The sequence below is a fragment of the Trachurus japonicus genome, chromosome 21 (assembly GCF_045865225.1).
Source record: "Trachurus japonicus isolate A0001 chromosome 21, Traja_1.0".
NCBI lineage: Eukaryota > Metazoa > Chordata > Actinopteri > Carangiformes > Carangidae > Trachurus > Trachurus japonicus.
This window is the reverse complement of record NC_140927.1, coordinates 3,334,155-3,351,207: the sequence shown is the minus strand read 5'-3', so window position 1 is coordinate 3,351,207 and position 17,053 is coordinate 3,334,155. Positions and strand designations below refer to the sequence as shown.

Below are 17,053 nucleotides of genomic sequence, written 5' to 3'. Positions count from 1 at the left end.
ATATATTGTTTCATCTCTTCAATATTGCTTCAGCAGTTTCAGCATTTTTTCAACAATTTATTCAGCTTTCAGCATTAACCCGTATTTCCTTCAGGAAATGCATTCTCTCGTTTTCAATAATGTTATGCACTGTGTTTTATTATATTATCGTTGTTAGATAAAGTGTAACATGATTTAGCTAGACATTTGGCATGGGGTTTTCAGCCTCAAAATGACTTTGTCACTCACCAAAGTCACATTTTAAAGATTTAGATTAAAGATTTAACCTTAACCAGTGCCTTTTACCACTTGAAAAATGAGTAAAGGGCTGTTGCAACACATAGCCTATAGCAACTGATCCCAGCTCCTAGTGTTGCAGTGAACGTGGGTTCTGCCTCAAAATGAATCTCACTCACCGTTATATGAATGACATGAGAAAGTGAGGAGGAAAGTGATTTGGAACAAACCATTAAAGCTGTATTCTGTTGGAGAAACATTTTTTTTTAAACTTTAAAACCTTTTTTTAAATTATTATTATTTTTTTTTTATTAACGAAGATCGCTGCTGAAACACATAATTTCCTGCAACTTTGCATCAAACACTTTGAACACACACAATGTGCAATTGCTTTTCTTTTCTTACAGGTACAGATGACAGGCATGTTAAGTTCACAAAGTGGAGATGTAACTTTTGTGCCTTTGGACAAGGAAGAATAGGACTATCACAGCATTACAGTCATTTGCATGCTTGAGTCAGTCATGGATGGACAGGATGCCTCAGTGCCAAACCTTTTGGAGCTGCACAGAGCAGCTGTTGCATCCAGCAGGGAGGAGCCTGAGCATCGTTCTGCAGTGCACTTCAAAGAGAGGTTAAAAAACTTTTCCTATCGATGAAGCCTGTAATAAACTTAACATTTGATCTTAAGTATCATTCACCTACTCTTGAGTTTTTTGTAGGACACAAACCAAAACAAATCTTGGGAATCAAGTCAGTCAGCAGTCAAGCTCAGTATATTGGTTATTGCTTATTGGTTGATTATAACTTTCAATAGTCATTTGATGATAGTTCATACAAAAAAAATCGCTTTGTGGAAATGGGCTTCAATGTCAGATGCAGATAAAACACATAGGCTTTAGAATAAATTCATTATTTTCACTGAGGACAGAGGAGGAGGGGCAGAGAATAATAACAAGGGGGTGGAGTGTTTATTGGTGGAACAGTGAGGTGAGACAAGCAGATCGGCGGTGCACACTGTTACATCAGTGCTTCTGAATTCATGACATGGCAACAAAAATCATCTACTTCACTGTGAACGGGAGACCAGAGCAGGCTGAGTTCCCTGTGGACTGTCCTGCCCAGGATGTCAAAGGTAGGAGGAGAAGATTACATTCAAGTTCACATGTCTATTGATTTTGTGAGGAAAGTATTTTAAGGCAAGTGTGACATCGTCTGATATCATGTCTGATACCATGATATATCCACATATCCATATTGTTAAAGAGCCACCACCTGCTTCTGTGATGTGATGAGTTTCTTTTTTATAAGGGATTTTTGGCAAACATCTCCCACAATTTCACATCAAATGAACAAAGGTGAATATAACATGGATATCTGATCTATTAATATAAACAGATTGTCATGTCTCATGTAGAAAATGAATGAATGACACATAACAGCAAGACAACAGTTATTAGGCAGGCATATAAAGTGTGTTTAGGGTTGTGGTGGAGGTTGTCTGGGCTGCAGACAGTAATACAGCTGCAACTGACAGCTCCTCATGGGCTGATGCTTTAGCCTATGTAGAAATGGCTTCACTTCAGGTAAACTCTGTTTGAATGAAGAGAGGAGGAGGTCAAAAGACAGAACCATCCTGAAGATCTCATGCACTGCAAACTGCTTTTGTTCACATAATATAAACAGTGAGTGTGTGATATAATTCTGCATGTATTGTTATTATCCTATGACTCGTAGTGCTTATTTGGCAGTCTTGATAACTTTAAGCAGCCTAGAGTCGCCTTTTATAAAAGGTTATATTAATTAATTTACTAAGGCAGTGGTTCGCAACGTGGGGACCCCAGGGGTCCTTGAGAGGGTTCAAGGGGGTCCCCAACTTTTTCTTGAAATTTTACCACTTTTTTCTAGAATTGTTTTTAATTTTTTTTGAGAGAGAGAATTCTTTTTTCTTTTTTTTTGAAATTTTAACGCTTTTTCTAGATTTTTTTAAAACTTTTTTTTTTTTTGAGAATTTTACCACTTCTTCCTATGTTTGAATGTTTTGGGAGAAATTGTAGGCTACCACTTTTTTCCAGATATTTCTCTATAATGTTTCCAATAATTCACTCCATTGGCCCTAATTTGAATGTACAAAACTTCATTCAGTCTCGGAACAAACCTATTTGCGTATTTCTGGTGTTTGCTTCAAAATTTGGTCCAATGGGGGTCCATGGTCTAATTTGTGTCAATTTTGGGGTCCTTGATGTAAAAAAAGTTTGAGAACCACTGTACTAAGGCTGCACAATCTGATATCACCAAGTAAACAACAGCCCAGGACTAAACCTAACCGGTTGGTTATAACAGCGCTCCTGGGCTGTTAATTACTTGGTGATATCAGATCATGCACTAAGGCTTATCAGTTGAAGCCACTAGTAAATACATATGGAAGAAGAAGTATCCTTTACTATAGTAAAAGTGCTAATAACATTTTTTACAGTGTAAAAAAAAAAAACTTGAAAAATTAAAAGTTAAAGTAACTCCAACTGTTATATCATTAGTATTAGTTATGCATAACTGATTGAGACTAATTGAGTGGTTAGTGCTGACGAGATTAGTCAAATAGATGAAGTAAGTGAAAAATTAAATATCATTTAACTGAACATAAGATCCATTCTTTTAGATCTCTTCCGCTCTGCTGCTGAGGCCGGACCCCACGACATCCTGAAACTGTACAACCCCAAAGGAAACATCATCAACATCTCCCCAGGTCTGGAGCCCAACAGCCCAAACTCCTGCTACAAGCTGGAGGTGGTGGCCTCTGACTGCAACAGTGAGCCCTTAGGTAGGTCTATACCTGTCACCGAGAGCCATGGGAACTGGGTTTATTAAAAAAAAAAAGAAAACGCTGACAATCTCTCCTCTTCCTCTGCTGTTGGCTCAGGTGCAGAACTTGCTGGTGCACTTGGATTTGACCTCTCGTCCATGGAGAAAAGGTATAGGCAGAGTGGGAGTTAATGTTAATATAAAATAATAAGAAATATACTATATAAAAAATGCAGTCACAGTCCAGAGGTGTAGGTGAATGCTTGGCTGATTTGTGTGGGTTCAGACTTCAGGGCCTGGAGAAGAAAATCCTGATTGAGGCTGGAGAGACTCCTGCAGTCGTGTACGAGATGAAGAAACAGGTGGATTCTTTCCAGATCAAACTTGAGGTACGATCCAAGTTATTAAGGATTCAAACCTGCTCGGGAAATATAGAGAAAAGAACAGTAGCCTGTTAACTAACAGCTTGAACCTATACAGTCATAAAAAGGGTGCACATTGATTTTAAGCTGCACTCATGCAGAAGATAATGTTGACGATTGTTCAAATAACAGTAGAAAGGGGTTACTCAGAGTGATGAACCCACAGAAAAAGCATTTTCTGCTCTTTTAGCTGCTGATATATGAATTGAATTTAAATGAATTTATTTCAGACATGTAAGAATAAAGCACAAGTTCACATCTACAGTAGAAGTTATAGCCTACAACAAAAATTGAAGATTGTCAAAACATAATCATTTCATTCATTATTTGAAAACGAGTGAGAAGAGGTGATGCTTATTTAATCCCACCCTTTCTTCCTAAGTCATTCATATATAATTTATCCAGCTTCCTTAAAGATCAACATTAAAGTTTGATTTTAGATTAAGTACATTAATTTATCCATTAACACAACTGAAATGATTTATGGCTGATATATGAGAGATATAGCCTATACAATTAAGTGTAGATTCACCTTACTATTATAAATAATGATGATAATGAAATAATGATAAAATGATTATATAGTGATAATATGGATGAATATTAGCCCCATATATTGTCATATATTTCTCAAATGTGTACATATTTACATTCATACCCTTGATAAAAAAGAAAATAGAAAGTCAAGTGAAGAAAAATGTAAGCACTATTTTATATTTTTTTTATATTTTTAACCTCCAGCCTCTCTCTCTCTCTTTTTCCAGAGTGTGGAGCATCTGAGCTGGCTGGGGCTGTTTAAAGACCTGTCAGAGGGAACACACAAGCCCTCGCCCTTCTACCATAAGAGAACGCTGAGGAAAACCAGGGACGAGTGCGAACACGTCCGGGAAAAGTTTCTTCAAATGAGGTACGTTCAGGTACAGCACCAACTGACTCCTTTGAACGTCTCATCATCATCATCATCAATGGTTGTCGTCCCATGTTGCAGCTCTCTGGAGGTTTCAGAAGAAGTGAGGCAGTACCTGAAGACCCCGACCTTCGACAACTGGTGAGTGAAGTTAGAGCACATGAATCAACCTGCAGCCTCATCATCATCATCATCAAGAAAATGTTGAATCAGACACACTGAATCAAGTAATCAAGGCTGCAGTGTTGTTGCCCAATTATTTGGTCATCTGCAGCCATTTAAGATATTAGAAAACTTCAAATTGCACAGAGCAAAGCAGCTTAAGTTGCTCTCAGTTGTTCACTGCACGCAAATATCTTAAAAATGCACCGGGATTTATCATGGCTGCTAGTTGAAAACATCGGGGAGAGTAGAGATGGTTGTAATACTTTTTGTCTCAGCTCCTATAACTTGCAGAGGGTTCATAGTAGGCCTCTCAAATTCTGACACAGAGTACCCTCATCTGTTCTTTTACAAATAGCAGCGCCTTAAACTTCTCAAACTATATCACAGAATTCACTATCTGATGTCAAATGAAAGGAGTGCCACTGTTACAACCTACCCCACTACCAGGGTAGGTTGTAACACAATGGGGTCAATTGTAACAGTGAGATTTAAAAACTAAAAATTGAGGCCAAACCAAAAAAAACATGCATCTATGTAAGTTCATTGTGCATGTTCCAACACTAAAGCATCTTTCTGCGGTTCAGTATGAACAAAAAGAACTCATCATTGATGGCTAAATGAAGAACATTGACAGTGGTGTGAATCCTAACATTAGAAAGCCGTCTTAAAGAACATCTTCTGATAATACCAGTGAATGGTGTATGTATAAATGGAAAACTTCATCAGGAAGTTAGAAGCAGCTCATAGTCCATGTTAAAGTCAAGGAAAGATGGTGACACTTAATGACACTTAAAGCAGAAGTAAGTGATATATTTGTGTTAATATAAGTCTTAAATAGTTATATCTTCCGACAGCAATCACTTACATATAGTGTTTGGACCGAAACACAGGTCTGTCAGTCCCTCTGCTCTGCTCTGAGCCGAGGAGAAAACATTTATCGTATCCTACAGTTTTTATCCAATGAGGAGAGAGGACGGCATGCAGGGCTGTGTGTGCAGCCAAGGGACGCCGTGAATGTGGTGACGTAGGGACGAGGACTGTTATGGTGCGTTCAAGGCAACTCGTAACTCGTGTTTTTCCGACCTGTGAAGTCGTACCAGTTCGATCTGGTACGAGTTCACGGGTCGGAAGTTACGAGTGGCCGTTATAGTGACTTTCACCGGTAAAACAGGTCGGAAAAACACGAGTGGGTTGCCTGGAACGCTACAGAGTCGTAAGTTGTGACTTGAAGCTGTAATTTACGGTTTCAAAAGCCGGCCTCGAACGCAGCATTAGCCAAAACGACCGGATCGCTTACTTCTGCTTTAATAAAACAACAAAGTAAAAGGTGTTACAACCGTCCCCACCCCTGTCAGCCATTGTTTGACTAGCTGTACCAGCATGGTGGTTCGAAATAAACATTGATGAAATGACTCATATTTCACCTGAGAACCTGCTCTTTCATCTTATACAAGTTAACAAATTCAAACTTCAACGGTATCAATAATTTAGGCTTGGTCCAAAATATTCATTTCTGACCTAAAAGAATGTTTTTTGGCCGTAAAACCTACACACTTATTCACACGGCCATGCAAATTCACATGTAATGTCAGGGAGTGAGTGGCTACACATGATGTTGATCACATAACTCTAATGTCATCCCTTATTGGTGAAACTGTTACAACCATCCCTTTGTTACGACCATCCCGTCTCCCCTACTAAATAGTCTACTTGCCAGCCCATAGGGCCCCATTGTGAACCCGGAAATGTTGAGTACCCCAAAGTTTTATGTTAGAAATATATAGTATGGGTCTCCAGTATTCAGAAACTGCCGGATGCTAATTTATATATATTGGGCAATTAGCACAATTGACATAATTAGCATAAATTAGCATAGTTTCCTATATGGGCAATATTTCAGCAAAATTGACTTGGCTGATCTGGGCAATATTGGAGTGGTTTTAGGGGTTATTGATGATGCTGAATCCATTTCTGACATTTTCAAAATTCAAAATGGCTGTCTAAACCGGTAGTGACCAGATTTAAACCGCCAGTGGGCCGATTTTGATGGATTTCAATCTGGTCCCTTCCGGTTTAGACAGCCATTTTGAATTTTGAAAATGTCAGAAATGGATTCAGCATCATCAATAACCCCTAAAACCACTCCAATATTGCCCAGATCAGCCAAGTCAATTTTGCTGAAATATTGCCCATATAGGAAACTATGCTAATTTATGCTAATTATGTCAATTGTGCTAATTGCCCAATATATATAAGTTAGCATCCGGCAGTTTCTGAATACTGGGGACCCATACTATATATTTCTAACATAAAACTTTGGGGTACTCAACATTTCCGGGTACTCATTTTTGGCAAGTAGACTAAAAAGTCTTCTAACTTCCATTAGAAATGTGATTAACAATAAAAATAAAAAACCCCACAATATTTCTTAGATCAGACAGTGTTCATCAGAAATGTAAATAAATGTGCAACATGATTACTTACTTACACCTAAACCCAGAAAACACTTTTTTTAAAACATACTGTAATGTACAGAGCCATCATAGGATGGAACACATTACCCAATAACATCAAACATATTAACTCAAAACACATTTTATTGAATAGAAATATACCATGGGATGAGTTATTGTGGGAATTTGTTGTGGGTTGAATTGTTCTGGTAATATAATGTAATGTTAATCATGTAGTTTTTGACTAGACTGTTTGCTGTTTGTGTATATGATGATGTGTTACAGTCAGTGATCTGTAACAGTGATGACTGTGAGTATATACTATGTTTTTAATTGCATTGAGGAGCTAATGGCTATCCTAGAAATAAACAAATAAATCATCACCATCACCATCACCTCGAGGTGCTGTGAGTCTGCATATATGTGTGATCCCAAACAAACACCCAGAGCACCTGTGTCCTCAGAGCGCGGACAATGACAGTCGTGCCGTACGAGCCGTACTCTGATGCATCTGTGACGAGGACAGCAGCCCTCAGCCTTTTCTTCTGATTGACACACTCATCTCAATATGAATGGGCCTGCAGAGGGCTCCCAAATCAAAAGAAGGTCTTCATAAAAGGCCTTAATCAACCTCACCATGTTTGAAGTGGGCTTTACAGGGGAGAAAGTGCGCGCCGCATTCAATGGGGGCTCGGTCATCGTTTTATCCGTCCAAAAGCTTTTACTAAAGCGAACCCACAATAATGGAGGTGGACACGTACTGTATGAGGTTATGTGGAGGCCACAGAATGAGAACTGAGGCGCGCCGTGTCACATAATTATACTAAATTACAAGATCCATTTGAAAGCCTGATAGAATATTCTTTTCTTTTTCCTGCTGTGTTGGCATAGGAGTATTATAAAACATAAGAAAGGCTGACGTTACTCTACATTGTTGAATGTCAACAAGACGCCGAATCAAAGTGAAAAGAAAACACAACCAACTATGTTTGAGTCTGTTTGTTTCTCTGCACTTTCTGACATCTCTCGTCCGACTCAAGACACACAGCACGTATGTTTTTATGCTGTAGTCTTATGCAAAGAATATTATAATGTGTGTGTGTGTGTGTGTGTGTGTGTGTGTGTGTGTGTGCAGGCAGTGGGAGGATGCAGAGATCATGGTGCTCCTGCAGGTCATGTACACAGATTTAGATTTCATAGCGACGTTCAACATCGAGCCTGAGGTGCTGCAGCAGTTCCTGTTTGAAGTCTACCGCAGATACAACAACATCCCTTTCCACAACTTCAAACACTGCTTCTGTGTGACCCAGATGGTAAGAGCATGTGTGTGTGTGTGTGTGTGTGTGTGTGTGTGTGTGTGTGTGTGTGTGTTAAAGTGAAGGGTTATCAGGTAAAGTGAAGGTAATCATGGAGAGCCCGATTGTGTCCATAATTATGAAATTGGGCAATTATGCCATCACCTTGAAGGCTAAACGGTGAAGGACATTTAGACCTCAGGGCAGACAGACAGGACGGGTGACTCACTGGACTGTGGACGGTCAGCCGTCGTCGGATTCATATTTAATTTTTTCTGATGCACTCTCTTTGTTCACTCTAAGATGTGATGTTGTTCTGGTCACAAAATCAGCTAAACGGTAACACTTTACAATAAGGGTCCCTTAATTAACATCAGTTAGTACATTATTAAGCATTAATTAACTGTTACAGATATATTAACAATCATTATTATGTCAGAGTCAGAGTCAGTTTATTTGCCATTTGTGGAAGGAGACCACATTGGAAAAGGGTTTGCGAGAGCTCAAAAAACACTTAAGACAATAGAACAATAGACAACCAATAAGAAGATAAATAAACAATCAATAAACAGATACAATAGATAAAATAAAAATGGACAATTTGCCCCCATGGATAGGCTGACTGTCACATAGGAAAAGTACTGTATTACTTTGGAAACACATTAATTAATGTAGCCTATTGGTAAGCAGTTAATTAATGTTTACTACTCATAGTTAATACATTTAAAAGTTGAATCATGTCATTAGTTATCATTATGTAAGCATTACTCAGCATTAATTAACACATTAGTTTATATATTAATGCCTAATAATGTACTAACTAACGTTAATTAAGGGACCCTTATTGTAAAGTGTTACCAACTAAACTATGTGAGCTGACTCAATATTGGACTGGTGTTCATCAAGTGGGCATAAACATGGTTCCCAATCAATGTTACTGTTGCCCATGTCTCAGTGTGTAAATAAGCAACTTTATTTTATTACCTTTATTTGACCTCAGAAGACCATTGAGTCATTTACAATGGTGTTGAGAAGGATTAAGGGGAGACACTGCAGGTGAATAGGGTAAAACTTTTGACTAACACATATCACCATGAAATTTATCGAGTTTATCACTTACATTAAGACAAATATTTTTTGTATTACAAGTTTTGTCAAATTTTATGTTTAAATATGCAAATGAGGCAATATCTAATGAAATATTAGCTAATTTGCATACATTTCTTGTTTTATTTTGTTGACATATTAGAGTCAGAAGTTTTTACAGGGGGGATTTTGGATATCTCTTTTTGTCACTTTGTAAATGAGAAAATACTCTCAACAGCCCTAAATCAAATTTTGCCCTTTTAGGAATAAAATGTTGTATAAATCAGGCTGTGAATGATATATCAACAATCCCCTCTGTAAAAACCTTGAGAAAGACAGGAATAAAACTGGAAGGTTTGGTGTCTGTAAGTGCTGCTGAAGTAAAAGTACCTGTGTAAAAAACGACTTAAGTAAAAGTGGAAGTACTGATCCAAATATCTACTCAAGTAAAAGTAAAAAGTACAGGCTCTGAAATTTACTCAAAAGTATTATTAAAAGTAAAAAGTATTTCCATTGCACGATTCACTGCAAAGCAAATAACCACACGATAATTCATCTTGAATCCATTTCATCAATGTTATTGTTCACATAGCCTAAGTTTACCTGCCGGACACAAAATGTATCCTAATGTACTTCACTATGGTGAATCGTATTGTACACAGAGGTGGCAAAAGTACTCATATTCTGTACTTAAAGCAAAAGTAAGCGATCCGGTCGTTTTGGCTAATGCTGTGTTCCAGGCAGGCTTTTGAAACAACACTTACGACTTTGTAGCGTTCCAGGCAACCCACTCATGTTTTTCCGACCTGTTTTACCTGTGAAAGTCACTATAACGGCCACTCGTAACTTCTGACCCGTGAACTCGTACCAGATCGAACTGGTACGACTTCACAGGTCGGAAAAACACGAGTTACGAGTTGCCTTGAACGCACCAAAACGTCTTGTCAGCCGATGGAGTTAGCAGCCCCCGCCCTCGTCATGGATCTATTGGTCCTCGTCCCTACGTCACCACATTCAGGCGCATCCCTTGGCTGCACACACAGCCCTGCATGCCGTTCTCTCTCCTCATTGGATAAAACTTGTAGGATACGAGAAAAGTTTTCTCCTCGGCTCAGAGCAGAGCAGAGTGACTGAGAGACCCGTGTTTCGATCCAAACACTCTATGTGATCGCTGTCGGAAGATACAACTATTTAAGACTTATATTAACACAAAAATATCGCTTACTTCTGCTTTAAGTAAAAGTAAGAAAGTACAGGCCGTTAATGAAACCTACATCATTTGATAATTTTGTTAAACAAAAAAAGTTCAGACAGAATTATCAAGATTGAACTGACCAGAGGCAGTGTTTCCCAACGTTTGGGCCGCCACAGACTCTCACAAAATAATAACAAGAAGAATTTTTAAACAGCGTTTCACCACCTCTCATCTCTGCCAGTCAGTCCACCTGCCGTCTCTCTCGCACCACACGTACACGTACGCGCACACACGCGCGCGCACACGTACACACAGACACGGGCGCATGGACAGGTTGCGCTTTGCCGCTCGTAAACGGTAAATGCGCTATATTGCGCAGATTGTACAGTGTTCAACCCCCCCGTCGGATAGTCCGACCACCACCGCTTCCTTCCTCCATGCTGCTGCCTCCATGTCGCTGCTACTAGGCCTACAAGTAGGTAACTCGGTTCTCTCTCTACCGCCCCCCGTCCCCCCTCCCTCTTCTTCTCCCTCTTTCCCTCTCTAGTTCGTCACGTCTTTTACCGGTGCTTTTACGTCGTGTCAAAAAAAAAAAGTAACGAGCCTGTTTTTACAATGTAAGGAGTAGAAAGTACATATTTTTGCGTATAAATGTAGGGAGTAAAAGTAAAAAGTCGTCAGAAAAATAAATACTCAAGTAAAGTACAGATACCTGAAAAATCTACTTAAGTACAGTAACGAAGTATTTGTACTTCGTTAGGCTACTTGCCACCTCTGTGTAGGAGTAGCAATTGTATCACCAAGAATCTGAAGTTCAACCTATGAGGTATGGTTCTGTTCATTGTACTGGCTTTTGTTTCAAGTCACTTTTTAAACATTTTTATATTACATTAGATTCAGATTGTTTATAAAAGTACATGGCAACTTTTGTTTTCCCAAGTTATGCCCAACAGAACCTTTCCTTTCCCCACATGTGAACAGATGTACGGTTTGATCTGGCTGACCGACCTGAGGAGCAAGATGGACACCATCGACCTGCTCATCATGCTGACCTCTGCCGTTTGCCACGACCTTGACCACACAGGATACAACAACGCCTATCAGGTGGATGAAAGTCTGCTCATCTCATTAACTTACTTCTTAATTCTGACCTAGAGACTTTTTACAGCTGAAAACATGTCAGTGCCATCTAGTGGACAAATCAAGGAACTTCATAAATGACCTCAAACATGTTTTACATTGCAAACATCAGCAACACACAGTAAATCCAACATATATAACATATATTTAATCTACAACTGTCTCTCAGATAAACGCTCGGACTGAACTGGCTCTTCGCTACAACGACATCTCTCCACTGGAGAACCATCACTGTGCTGTCGCTTTTGAGATCCTGGAGAAGGTGAGGATGAAAATGATGAAAATCTACTGTTTGTGGATATTATATAATACATTTTCACTTTGGGGCTTTAAAACTCAAATGGCCTGTTTTCTGTTGTGTAGACAGAGAGCAACATCTTCAGAAATCTGTCCATGGATCAGTACAAACGGATAAGAGAGGGAATCATCAAGTGAGATCATCTCTCTGATTCTCTCAGCAGACACATGTTCTCAAGTTGTTCAGTCATGATAATTCAGCATGATTTAGTTTTGCTTCTTGTTCTGCTGGAACTGCAGGTGCATTCTGGCCACGGACATGACCAGACATAACGAGATTCTGAACAAGTTCAAGTCCATCCTGCCTGCTTTTGACTTCACCAACAAGGACCACAAAGACGTGGTGAGAAGAAACGGAAACACTACACAACATGAGAGTGATATGAGTTTGATATAATTTAATGTTTGACAAATATGAACTTCTCTTGTGTTTTATCTCTGCATAAGAAACAAGGTTTGTGTTATTAGCATCTGCAGTAGTGGTTGTGTGCTCTGGCTGAATAGATAAGATCAGTGCGATTAGTATGTGTCTTCATAACTATATCTTTATAACTATATCTACTTTACATTATTCTGTGGCTTTTTGCCAGTAACAAATCTGTGTATAGCACAGAGCCCCACATGCACACACATTCACACAAGCACACATGGAAAGATTATAGCTCATTGTGTTGATATGAGTTCACAACAGTCTACATCCCAGTTTGTGTTCATATAAAGTGGAAAACAATGTTCACCTTTGAAATGGTCAACACTTTATTGACCATTAAATCAACACTAAGGAACTTTTCAACCTTCATATAATATTTTCATAACTTTTGTGGTACATAGACTTACAACAACAGGTTGAATGACACCTCTGTCATGGCCTGAGGGGGTCTGTATCATTATGGTCTGTATCGCCTTCACTGGCACTAAGCAGCTTCCAGGTGGATGGTAGGAACCCTCCAGACAAAAAACTACAAATGTGCTGACTGCTTTACGGCATAACTCACTTCCCCCTTTCCCCATTCGTTAAAAAGACGGAAGTCGATGCGAACGCCTATGTGGGATTAGCTATCATGGCAGAAGCAGCAAGAAAACCAAAGGAATTAAAAGTTTTGTCTCAGGAGACTAAAAAACTAAAGAGGGAGAGTTATGCGGAATTTCTACTCTAGTCAATATTAAATACAAAACAAAACACCCAGTTTAATTTTCAAAAAAAAATACACCGTGTTTACAGCGGATCAATTTTCCCGCACTACACCTTGAAAACGTTGTAATGGGCTGAGGCCGGCCTGAAGTCAACAGGTCAGAGGTTTTCAGACACCGTTTCACCCTGTTGACACCATAAGTGAGGAGATACTGATTGTAAAATCACAAAATAGGCAGATCAACAGGTCAGCACCGAGAGAACAGGATGTTTACGACGCTATGCGCCGGTGCTTGTGGGAAATGGGGTCTTCCTTCAGGCAAAACACTACCGTTTTGGTCCACTGGCACCGCCAAACTCAACCAAAAATGAAAGTTCTTAGTATTGCTTTAATAATAATAATTGATAAAGTTTACTTTGTCTTGCACATTGGATTTGTGGCAGCTTTACACATACTTTACACTTACAGTATACAGATTGAGGACAGTTTCAATGGTTTAAATGTGCTGTGTTAAAACAGAAAAGTGATATGGAACAAGGCCCAGATGCCTACTCACATTGACACATTTTGGAATGATGAATACAGTTTAATTAACCCTAAACCTACTGAGGCATTCAGGGAAAATTGTTATAATTTTAACAATTTTCCCTGAATGCCAAACTCCATTATGCCAAAAGTCTGCTTGATGGTGGTGGGGACTCTGAGCAGGTTTAGATGGACTTGTTTGACCCTCAGAATCAAGAGTTGCCACTGGTTCTGTCTGTCAGCACTAGATACACAGGTTTAAAATGCTGTGACGGCTTCTTGTGTGTGCAGCTGATGATGATCCTGATCAAAGTGAGTGACATATCCAATGAGGCGCGACCAATGGAGGTGGCCGAGCCCTGGCTGGACTGTCTTTTACAGGAGTTCTACAACCAGGTACTGATATCTGAATATCTGTTTCAATGCTTGCTGCAAATCCAATTTCCCTCGGGATATAAATAAAACTGAACTGAACTGAACTGAACTATTCACTATTTTCCTGCTGTTATCTGAAATTTACAGCAAAGTAATATTTTATTATAGAAGTTGTCTCTGTAATCCTGAGCTGCAGCTGTTCCATGTGTCCACAGAGTGACGTGGAGAAGCTGGAGGGTCTTCCAGTGACTCCCTTTATGGATCGGGACAAAGTAACAAAGCCTTCATCTCAGACAGGCTTCATCAGATTTGTCCTCCTGCCTCTCTTCATCGAACTGGCCAACCTCTTCCCCTGTCTGGAGGTAATTAAATCGATAGGACCTTATTCTGGGATACGTTGTTAATTAAGGTTAAGGATAACTTCATTAATCATTGATCAATTCTGCAGCAACACATCATCCACCCAGTGAGGAAGGCTCTGGACTACTACACAGAGATGGAGAAGGCTCTGGAGCGGGAGAAGCAGAACCGAGCTCAGAGCGACAACACAGCAAAGAGCAAGGACTCAGCTCAGAGCACGGCCGACAGCCAGGCCGAGGCCGAGTCCTCCAGACCAGATACACACTGACCTAGGTGGACGACACACGTCAGACTGGACCACAGCATAGGCTACATACATCATACCTATAGATTGTATAACTGTATATTGATTCAAATGTGAACCAACAGAATATGAACTTTGATGCTGTTTTGAACAGTTGTTGCTATAGTTTTGCTCCGTATGTAAATGTGACCTGATGATGGTGAACCTCCAAATAAAAAGTTTCAACAATCTTTTGGTTTTAATCCTCCAAACCAAAGTCCATCCCATCCTCATGGACATGATATCTCACTAATCTGGACGGATCTTCATCAAATTTTACAAAAACATTCACATTCACCTTGTGAATGATATTTCAATAACTCTTTGAGGGAAATTCTCCCCAAATTTGGCACAAATATGCACTCAGACTGAGTAGATCTTGTAAACCTATGTGAAGAACACTTCATGCAAAACTTAATTATGTACAGAACACATTTAAACTCCAATTTTATTAAAAATACAACTAGGGTAAAGTATGAGTTTCTCTCAACAGAACAGAAATATATGGAGTATATTATTTTTCAGTTTGAACAAATACAAGATATAACAAATTTACATCTAAATAGTTAAGCATATAGAAAATTTACAAAAGTCGGGTTGGAACAATAAAAAAGGCTCTATTAACTAAAGGTCTTGTGAGAATCCCTGAGGTGAGGCAGGAGATGAACAGATCAATCATGGTTAGGCCTATCAGGAGCCAAGCTGAACAGAAGTATGTCTATTTTAAGAGGCCCTGCTGCCAAACCTAAGAGAACTTTTTATCTAGACAGATACAGTGGATCTGATCGCAGAGATGTAAACTAATGCTGCTTTACACTATAGTGTTTGGACCTCCTACCTATTGAAATAGCCTACATAAGTAAATAACAGCAGAAATATTTAAGTAAATACAATTTCCCATTAAAAACATGAATGTATTATTTTAAAGTATGTTTGGCATCTATGTATTTTTTCTATTTTTTCATAGGGAAAAGAGAAACCTTGAACTGTGCCATTCTCCATGAAGTGTCCAAAGGTTATCATAGGAAATACAAGTGGATTTACAAAACAAGCTCTTCTTAGATTTTAATTGTGGTGATCACATTCAGATTTTAAATAATGCAAAATCTACTGCAATAATATGGTTTTAGGTTTTGGAGTACACTATTATTTATAGATGTAAAAATGACATCATACCACTGCATCTACATCTACATCTACATCTACATCTACATCTCAATGCATAGACCTCAAATAACACATGCCTCCTCATGAACAATCCCAAGTTTATAGGCCTACAGTAAAATGGGAGGAGTCAACATCAAAAATGATGTATGACTGAAAAAAGCCAACTGCCATTAATTTGGAAAAAAATGACCTCAACCACTATAATAGATGGCGGCTGAACACATCTATCCAGCAGGCGGCAGCACAAGCTTCTATGCAGTTCCACCTTTTTATTTGAAATCATTTAGCCTATTAATTGTACCAACTATCAACTTACAATGCTGCCAACAAATCGATTTTCTTTTTAAATGATTCCTGACAGTTAATGACAGTGGGCAAAATAAGTATTTGACCCCCTGGGGATTTTTGTCCTCATTTCACTTTATCAAATGGAAAATAATTTGTCGCATTAAATAATTCTGGATTTTTTTTTCTTTGGATATCTGTCTCTCTCTGTTAATTAATTTACCATAAAAAGCATAGTCCGCCCATTTCTCTGTGCCGGAGCAAACTTAAAAAACCAGCAGGAGACCAAACACGTTTTTTCTCCACTGTACTCACTGTACTTACAAGTGTGTTTATCTGAAACCACCGCTCCAGCCCCTCCTTCACTCACACAGCTCATCGAAGAGAACTTCATTTAAATGATCTGTAGCCAAATAAAGATGTGTACTATTTTTAGGCTGTACTAGAGACCTTATTATCACCAGAGGATGACCACCATCTGACTGAAAGAAGAGAAGCCTCCAAACTCCTTCACCCTCCCCACACACACATAGCCTACACACACAGAGCTGCAACAGCTGCAGCACCAACAGACCTTTTTCCTCTCCACTGAAGACAAGTCAAAGCAGGGGAGGCATCATGGAGCATTCACAGTCATTGTTAATGGAAGCTGTTTGACCTGTGCTGTCAAGTCAGGTTGTTGAGACAGAGCAGCAACATGCGGACAGTTGTGTGGAGCATATGAGACGAGACAAACTTCTAGTGTTGACCAGGAAATAATATAGAGAGGCGTGTGGACAATAGAAAAACAAATGAGAGACATACGGGGGAAAAAATGAAGCTAAATTAGGCAGAGCTTAAATAAATGGGCTTCAGAATGGTAGGCTATTATTCTTTTGTATCACCGTGGATTTTGCAAGTCACAAATAACTGGGTTATCTTAGGCCTATCTGTTTCTTAGGCTACACAAA

At 39.1% G+C, this 17,053-nt stretch overlaps 1 protein-coding gene across 1 annotated transcript; it reads left to right on the top strand.

Annotated features, from left to right (window-relative positions):
* Positions 1-1,188: 1,188 nt before the first annotated feature.
* On the top strand, positions 1,189-14,839 carry LOC146964658 (high affinity cGMP-specific 3',5'-cyclic phosphodiesterase 9A). The gene is made up of 14 exons (XM_085764495.1): positions 1,189-1,348; positions 2,873-3,034; positions 3,134-3,185; positions 3,302-3,404; positions 4,202-4,344; positions 4,426-4,485; positions 8,098-8,275; positions 11,520-11,642; positions 11,848-11,940; positions 12,042-12,109; positions 12,216-12,318; positions 13,925-14,029; positions 14,224-14,370; positions 14,457-14,839. The coding sequence occupies exons 1-14, from the start codon at positions 1,261-1,263 to the stop codon at positions 14,634-14,636; spliced, it is 1,605 nt and encodes a 534-aa protein (XP_085620621.1). The 5' UTR covers positions 1,189-1,260; the 3' UTR covers positions 14,637-14,839.
* The last annotated feature ends 2,214 nt before the right edge of the window (positions 14,840-17,053 follow it).

Excerpts from the sequence above, each read along its gene's own strand:
- LOC146964658 (XM_085764495.1), top strand. The coding sequence starts at position 1,261 with ATGGCAACAAAAATCATCTACTTCACTGTGAACGGGAGACCAGAGCAG. Across the intron at positions 3,186-3,301 it reads CTCTCGTCCATGGAGAAAAG|ACTTCAGGGCCTGGAGAAGA; the intron begins GTATAGGCAGAG and ends GTGTGGGTTCAG. Across the intron at positions 8,276-11,519 it reads GCTTCTGTGTGACCCAGATG|ATGTACGGTTTGATCTGGCT; the intron begins GTAAGAGCATGT and ends ACATGTGAACAG.